At 42.7% G+C, this 8830-nt stretch overlaps 1 protein-coding gene across 1 annotated transcript; it reads right to left on the bottom strand.

The window, feature by feature from the left end:
* Nucleotides 1–514: 514 nt before the first annotated feature.
* irs4a (insulin receptor substrate 4a) lies at nucleotides 515–7466 on the bottom strand. The gene is made up of 2 exons (XM_077224757.1): nucleotides 4088–7466; nucleotides 515–2258 (listed from the first exon to the last, which is right to left on the bottom strand). The coding sequence occupies exons 1-2, from the start codon at nucleotides 7176–7178 to the stop codon at nucleotides 2254–2256; spliced, it is 3096 nt and encodes a 1031-aa protein (XP_077080872.1). The 5' UTR covers nucleotides 7179–7466; the 3' UTR covers nucleotides 515–2253.
* Between the last annotated feature and the right edge of the window lie 1364 nt (nucleotides 7467–8830).

Here is an 8830-nt window from a genome sequence, read left to right as displayed (position 1 = left end):
AACAGCTGTTTTATATGTGAATATATTATATAGGAAAGTGTAGTTTATTCATCATGTGACACCGAAGACTGGAGTAATGATGATGAAAATTCAGCTTTGATCACAGGAATAAATTACAATAAAATAAAATAAATAAAAAATGTTAATACGTCACAATAAATACTTTATTTTTTTTATCAAATAAATGAAAAATGCGATTTATTTCACATTTAAATTGTGTAGCTTTGTTTCTTCTTTAGTTTTTTATATAGTAATTTAGGCAATGTAACTTGATTTACTAATGGACTACACACATATTTAAGGCTTAATTTCCCCCTCATTTTAGGGACATGGTCTTTATAGAGAAGGGAGGAGTTAGGATTATTCTTGCTTATCTTTTAAATATTCTCTTTTTTTGTCCAGTAGAGGTCAGCGATATCAACTATACAGGACAATAAGTGTAAACCTGGAGTCTTAACATGTCCACAGCCATGTTGCATCATACTAGACATGAGAAAATCACAAGCACATGAGATAACTTGGCACTTTTTTTATTGCAATAGCTCTATTACAAGCAAAAAACAATCTAATAAATATACACAAAAAACAAAATATAAAAATGTAGAAGTGACCAAAACAAAAGAACTCAAACACCCTCATCCTTGAAACCAAACGAGGTGCCATGTAGCATGTCGACTAGAGAAGGGATATCAAAAATTACAATATTTACAAAAGGAAGACAGCGCTGATAATGTCTGCTTCAGTCATTATTATCAACAAGCTTTCAGCATAACTGAGTACTGACCATATGAACAGCAAACTGTTGACACACTCAAATGCTTCTTCTTTTTTTTTGTCCAACTTCCTTTCAATCATTGTAAAAGGCAAACAACTCGACACAATATCAGAATCCCCAAAATATAACTTCAGTAGAGCCCCAAGTATAAAAACAAAACAAAAAAACACACGTTTGATTATTTTCCCAGGCTGTCACGGTAGTTATTGTGTAGCAAAATCCCCAAGAAACGGTATACTACTGTTTTTTTTTTTCATTTCACATTTTACTTACATTAAAGCAACGCGTTATCATGACACAATAGCTAGTCAAAAAAAAGAGCGCGCCAACAAGTGTGACGCAACCCAAACGAATGGAAAAATCACTGACGTATGGTTTCGTCCCAACAGAATCTGGACTACTACTGTAAAGCTTACACATCTCACTACACAGCGTTCAACCACAACCACAACCTCAACCCAAAACCTCTTCATATAAAGCTTTCAGGTACAAGCAGAGGATAAGCACTAGAAAAAAGGCCCAGGAGATGAGAGGTTTTCTGAAGTTGTATATACACTGAACTCCCGCTCTCAAACCGTGAACGTCACTCGATAAATAATCAATAAATAATCAATAAATAAACAAAACGTGAGGAATGCAAAGTAGCACGACGTCATCCTGCTGTGATGTGGCAGTTTGTAAGTGTAGTAGTGAAATGCAAATACAGAAAACCACGAGAAGTGGCGTCAAAAAACCCGCCGTCTATGTAAACAATGCTGCGTTGCATTTTAAACGAGGACAGGAAAGCCGTGGTCGTGGTGAAACGGTATTTTGCATCACGTGACTTCACATTAATACTAATAAGAGGATTTTGTGAGCGTTTTCAGGAGGTAGCAACTCAGAAACACTGTCACGTCTCAAAAAAAAGTGCTCGATTGGAAAAGTGTCTTCGTACTCATACTTTTTAAATCGCCCAATTTAAGTTTCGCTAGGGGTCATTTTTATGCGCCGAGAGACGTCACACGACTCTAAAGTGAGACAAAATCCACCCCTGAAAAAATATTTGACTTTATACAAATCAAAACCAGTGGAACTAAGTGCGGCGAGCGTCTTGAGGAGCGGCTCCTTATACAAAAATGAGATTCAATATACAAGCTTCTCCTATTTACACGGATCCGGCGCGGAGAAACACAAACCTGTAACCAAAAGAGCCATGATGCGTTTCAGTTCGTACACACAAAAATAGAAGTGCTAGATATCTGAAGCTCACAGTTCTAGTTTAGCGAACCCGCTCTAGTAAACAAGACCGAAAAAAAAACAGTATCATTCGGACAAAAACAGACAAATGAAACCGGTTGTTGAGGCAGTTATGTGGGAAACACGGAGCGTAAGAGGTTGTGCAGTTTCTCAGTCTGTGTTGTTGGAGGACGAGGATGATTCCTCTTCATCGTTCCAGAGGTCGTGTCCTGATTCTCCTTCGGCACCGTTGTATTACTCGCTCAATCTGCAGGGAGGAGGAGAGAGATACAGATGTTAGATATTAGCATTCCTGTGCTTGATTTCCAGGGGAATTAGCTATTAAATGCTTTCATACAATAGAAGTCGCTTTGGAGATCAAGCAACTTTATTTTTATGAACTAGAGATCATTTACATACTGGAACCACGTAAATCAGTAGCTTTTTTTAAGTTTGCTACCTTAATATTCACATTAACGTCTATTATGAATTAAGGACAAAACTGATTGGGATTCAGATACAGGCGAAACTCGAAAAATCTGAATGTCGTGCAACAGTTCATGTATTTCAGTAATTCAAATTAAAAGGTGAAACTAATATATTTAGTTTATATAGCTATATACATATGCATGATTGTACTTTTCAGAGGGACGGCATTTCTGTATTTAAAATCTTTTATTTTTTTTATTGATTTCATGTAATATTCTAATTTTCTGAGATTTTGAATTTGGGGTTTTCATAAACTGTAAGCCATAATCAAAAAAATTATAACTTTTGCACGATATTCTCTTTTTTCGAGTTTCAACTGTATATTTCAACACATTAATGTTTGTTTGTTTTTTGTTACAGCCGACTACATTTTTGAAAAATATAACCATAAATTGGAAATCAGGATAATGATGATGTTTTTTTTTAGCTGTTTTCCTAAATGCTTAGAAGCAAAACCTTTTTATATGCATAGGTTGAATGATTTCAGAAAATAAACTTCTCATCTCTTAGGATATATCATCTCTTATAGTAAAACAACAAACTTTTGAAAGGACAGTTCAGCCGAAAATGAAAATTGGCTTCATTTTCAGAAAATTGTGTCATCATTTTCTTGTTCAAAACCTGTATGAGTTTCTTTCTTCTGTTGAACACAAAAGAAGATATTTTGAAGAATGTCATAATGGTCCCCATTGAATTACATAGTATTTTTTCCCATACTATGGATGTCAATGGGGTCCATAAACTGTTTGGTTACCCATATTTATCATCTTTTGTGTTCAGAAGAAGAAACAAACTCATACGGGTTTTAAAGAACTTGAGGGAGAGTAAATGATGACAGCGTTTTCATTTTCGGGTGAACTAACCTTTGCTTATAGTGTGTGGAATTTCTTTTTTTTGTTGTTGTTGTTCAGTAACAGAAGATGTAATATAGTGGGAGTGCAAGTCTAATCAAAGCTTTTATTAATATTGCAAGCAAATAAGCAAGACAAATTGCCAATTTGAGCTTACTCTTATGATAAAGTGAGTGCAATGTCACTCGCAAACTCTTGTTGAAATGATGTAGGTGTGAAAGAAAATAATCATCAGCAGGAATGCATCTTTGATAGACCAAGAATTCAAACATTTTAAGTAATCTTGGTAAAAGTTTTACTTTGACCGTCAAAACTGTGAAAACGAGTATTTTATGCAGCATGCAAGTGGATTCCTTTAATGTCATACTTGCACATCACAACATCTGTGCATGAAGTGCTCTTTACCCAGTGCTTTTCAAAGTGTGCAAAACCAAGTTTCAAATCATGTTCAATCAATAATAATAAAAAAAAAGAATGTCTTTGAAAGCAACAGCAATATTTTTCACTATAACAACAGCAAGTTGAAATGACAATTTTGCTCCATCGTCTCTTCTCAGGACAGCATGAAAGACTTGATCAAAAAAACTGTGAAAATTCACAACTTCTTAAGTAAGACTGTTTACATTACATCACATAGCTGTCTTAATAGTTTGCATTCACACATGACAAACTCAGAAATGAATGTTGACGCAGCATGCAGCCTTTTACTTGCGGTCACTTATCTTGTAGCATAATGGGAGACAGAGATGCAACCAACCTTTTGAGGCAGTGGCACGTCCTCCCGAAGCAGAGAAGTCTATACCAGCGTATGCATCGCTCTCTTGGAGGTTGCTGTTAGCGGTGCGCGGAGGGGGCGTGTCACGGGCAACTCTGGCCACGCCTCTCAGGTCCAGAGCGATGTAGTTGAGGTAGCTGGATGAGGCGGTAGTGGCGTCCGAGTGCGACCACATGCTATCGAAGGAGGTGGAGTTTTGCCATCTGCTAGCTTCTGGGGGATCCTGATTGGCTGAGGGTCTGATTCCGCAACTGCTAGGCGACGGGATGAAAGTCTCTGAACTGTGTCGTCTCCTTCCCTGTGGATCCGCCCTGATGACCTTCGGCTCCGTGTGAGCGAGCCGTTCGGAGATGCAAAGGTGCTGCATCGTTCTCAACGGACTTTCTCCGTCGTGCGTTTTCTCGGGATCCTCATTAGCGGACGCTTGTCCATAGGAGCATCCTAAGGGGCGGGCGTAGTTAGGAGGGTTCCACGGAGCTACAAGCGAGTGCCGAGGAGGCCGGTCCTTCAGGAGGTTATCCATGTTTAGTCCCAAATAGTCATGATCTGGTGAGGAGCAACATAGGCGATAACAGGGCTGGGAAGGCGGTGGAGTTGAGGGCGAGTCTACCGAGGATGGCGACACTGCAATGTGACAGGGACGCGACCCAAAGTCCATGTGAATGTACTCTCCGGGACTAGGCGGGGTTTGGGGATCGGGTGGAGACATGGGAATGTAGTCCATCTTTTGGTGCTTGTCTCGGGATGGGGCTTTGTAGGAGCGTGGGAGAGAGAAGTATGAGGCCTTCGGGCCTTCCGGTGAGGCTTGGGAAAAGCCTTCAGCCACGGTGAGTTGGGACATGTCCATGTAGTCGTCGTACTCCGCCTGCTCCCTGCTGGAGGTGCCGTCGCCCGGGAGCATCATCATGTAGCCGAATCGTTCCGCTTGCTGCGAGGAACACGGGTGGACGGGATGGTTTGCTCTAGGATGCATGGGGGTGTAATCTGCATTTGAAGAGGGAGCGATGCTGTAAATCATAGGCACGTAGCCGTCCTCTTTTGGGAGTTTCTTCTGACACTCGGAGGTGAGCAAGAGAGGCTTGTTTGGATAATGCAACTCAGACTTATAAGCTGACTTCAGGATGCACGAGCAAACCTGGTGTCGTTTCGACTCCACTGGGCTTGGTTCGTCCAAAGAGGATGAGGTTTGTGTAGCTTTCTGCTGCGTGACGCTTAAACTCCCGCCTAGTTTTGGCTTGGACGAATGTGCTAGCTTAAGGAAAGTCCTTTCCATGTAACTGCTCTCCTCTTCGAAAGTCCTCGCTCCATCTTTATGCCAATCCATGGTCATGTATTCAGTCAGACGGTAGTCTTCCCTAATCGGAGGCGTGCCGCCGTTGGATTCGGGAGTGGTGCAACTTGCGTGGAAGTACCTGAAGTCGCAAGGGCTCGGGCAGAATTCGTCAGAGGAGTTGAAGCCGCCATCACTTGGTGAGCCACAAATGGAGGAGCTAGAGGGGCGAGTGTGTGTGTCAGAGGCCGAGCCGTGTCCGCTGCTGCTGGACACGCTGATGGGGCTGGTGGCGGACAGGAAGTGAGACACAGGAAGTGATGCGGAGCGGGTGTGCTGGCTCGAACTTGGTGAGGCATGAGTGCAGCAGCTGCCACTTTCTTCCCGGCCCACACTGAGGATCGGGGTGTTTAGGTGCACAAGGCTTCCCGTGCCGGAGCTGAGGGGTCGATCTTGAGTGCCTTCGCCCTCGCTGGACGTCCGATAGCGTTGACCTAGCCCTTTGTTTTTCCAAGTTGGCGGCGTTTCCGTCACCGAATCTGTTCTGGACGGGCGCTGCAGTCCGGTTTGGCTTGGGGGAAGGTTGCCGAGATGCCGACGAGTCGTTATAAACGGGATTGGATTTGAGCTGGAGGACTGGCTTTTGCTCCGCGGCCTAAAGTCCGGAAAGGCCTTCAAAGCCTTCATAGTGTCCAGAATGGTCTCGTGCATGTTCTGCGCTACCACAGAGTCCTCGACTTGCACCCAGATTTCACCTGGGCCGATGGAAGAAGAGCGGCCCACCTCGATAAAGAAGAAGCTTTCGGAGTGGCCGCAGCGGCGGATGTTCATCAGCGGCAGGTTGACGGCGGGCGTCTCAGAGTTCAGCTTCACCAGGTGAATAGTTTTGGCGGAAAGGCACAGACGGTACACCCCCATTAAATTCCTAGTCTGACCCAAGCCTTTAGGTTTGACGTTTACCTGCCACACCTCCTTGAAAATAGTGCCCGGCGAAATCGTACCGTAACCGTCGTCAAGTTCGTCATTGTCCAACTGTCCCTTTTTTCCTTCCGTCATAAGTTCAGTGAGCGACAAGTACCACTCCTCTTGCTCCTGTTCGCTCTCTGCGACCACCGCAAAGTACTCGTCTTTAGTGTAAAGGGCAATGAGGTATTTGTTCTTGGCATCAGCCCTTTTGTTGACCGTAAAACACTGGGATAGGTAAATCACCCTTTTGGCAGGGCATGTAACACCGGAGGCAGCAGCTTTAAGGGCGTTTCGAAATTTCTTCTCGCTGTCGTAGTACTCCAACCGACTAGGCCCGAGGTTGCTGGCGCCCCTGAGGACAAAGAACCTCTTGTGGCCATGTTTCTGTTTTCGGAGATAGCCACATTTCCATATGTCCCGGTCCACGCCGGCGGAGCAGACGGCGGCGGCGGCCAGGGCGGCAGCGGTGGTGTCAGCGCTGAGTACGCGGCAGAAGGCAGAGTCGTGCACCTTATACTGGAGAGGTGGCAGGTTCTTCCTCAATACAGCATCCTGAGGGCTCTCATCTGGGAACAGATGATGCACTTTAAAGTGGTAAGGCGGATGGTACCTCCTCTGTGGCTGAGAATAAGAGGAGGCTGTTAAGTGCATGGGCAAACGGGAGCTGTTATTGATTGAGGTGGTGGAGGAAGAAGATGAGGAAGATGATGATGGTGGCTCTCCGGTAGCACAAGAGATGTCGCCGTTAGTCGCGGTCGTTTTCGTGACAACGCGACGCGGTTGTGCCTCCAATGTCAACATGACGCCGTGATTCGGTAAATGCGGCCGATCTTCCATGGGACAATGCAATGAAAGGTCACTTTACCTCAGCTTTACGCCGATGCACGGCCCATTTTGTTGGCTAGCTCTGATACAATTACACGTTCGAGTAATCCGTGCTGCTTTCCGATGTATCGCCGCGGTGATTGTTCAGCACGACAAGCACGACGAAACGTTGCATCTTCGCGGAGCCTCCATCATCGCTCGCTGCCATTATAAATCTTTATTTGCCCGCTTCACTCATGGTGGCTACACATCACTACAGCCCAGCGAAAACATCACGTGACCCGTACGTCAGCGTACTGCGCGGGGTGAACGGCGTCAGGAGACGCTGCTGATTGGTCCGTTTGTGTGACAGACAGCACTCTAAACCAATAAGAGCCGTCGTTCCAGCAACTGCTTCTTGTTGATTGGAGGATCGCGCTGCCTCTGAGTGCTGGTGGTGCTGGAATAAATATATTTGGAATGAAAATAAGAGCCAAAAGGCGAGAACGACCGAGATGTTTTTTTTCACACAATAATGTAGTTTTACATTTTTTTTTTATATTGAAAATAAAATATTGAACGATTTTAAGGACTGACATTAAGGACATAGATTCTCGCGCTGATCTGTCAGTCAAAAGTTTGGATACTCCTGCTCATCCTTTATTATAATACATTTGTATTAGTATGACTCTATTCAAATAGTTTTAGAATGATAGCATCACAAGAAAATTAAGTATAGAAACCATGTGGCTAGAAAGTGGCAGTGTCAAAAAAAATATAGATTTATATAAATAGTTTGCTGCAATCTCAAATAGGCTACATTGTTTTTATGTTTTGACTGCAGGGACAGACAAACTGAAGCTCTTATTTCTTTACTTCATGTTTGTGAGGATGGAGGAAGTTCATTCTTTTCTTTTAGTCTGTCATGGCGCTTATATCAACAGATGTAGCTATTTCCACTGCACATTTTTCTTTTTGTCCTAATAGACTACATTTACTCATTATGAATGTGTTAGACCCAGTGCAAGGAGATGAAGCAATGGTTGAAAATGAGCAGGATTTATTGAAAAATCTTGGTCATAAATTCAACCAGTGTTTAGTGCTTCACAATAAACCTTGACATTCTCTTATCTCAGACTTACTTGTGTAGACAACACAGCACACAACAAACAGTAATAGAAAAAAAAGAGTATTATGAGTAGATTAAATGAGTATATGAAAGAAAGAAACAACACACATGAAGTTGTGTGCTGTTGAGAAGCCTTAGATCCTTCAAATGATGACATATCAGAGTCTAAATGACAAGTTCAGGAACCGGTTTAATGCTGTAATTCTGAAAGGATATATCAAGTTACTGAGGTTGCATGTTTTAGAAGGATATAATATTTTAATATCAGGTGATTAAATACTAAACAGTCTACATCAGTGGTATGTTCTTACACATTAATACACTAGTGTTTCAACGCACTCTGCATAGGCAGAGGTACTGAAAATACTGAAAAATGTCACAATTAAACATAACTAAATCCAAATGTTGCATTTGTGTTGAATTGTGACATTTTTCATACGCTGCCGTTCAAACGTTTGGGATCAGTCAGATTTTTAAAGTTAAAAAAAGTATCTTCTGCTCACCAAGGCTGCATTTATTTGAAGAAAAAAAAAACCAAATACAACAACAAACAACA

Source organism: Siphateles boraxobius, unplaced genomic scaffold (assembly GCF_051911475.1).
Source record: "Siphateles boraxobius isolate OS27281-9 unplaced genomic scaffold, OSU_SipBor_1 92, whole genome shotgun sequence".
Taxonomy (NCBI): Eukaryota; Metazoa; Chordata; class Actinopteri; order Cypriniformes; family Leuciscidae; genus Siphateles; species Siphateles boraxobius.
The sequence above is the reverse complement of the archived record's forward strand: the minus strand, read 5'-3'. Positions and strand labels throughout refer to the sequence as shown.

What these genes read in the sequence shown, in the direction of transcription:
- irs4a (XM_077224757.1), bottom strand. Translation starts at nt 7,178, where the DNA reads ATGGAAGATCGGCCGCATTTACCGAATCACGGCGTCATGTTGACATTG.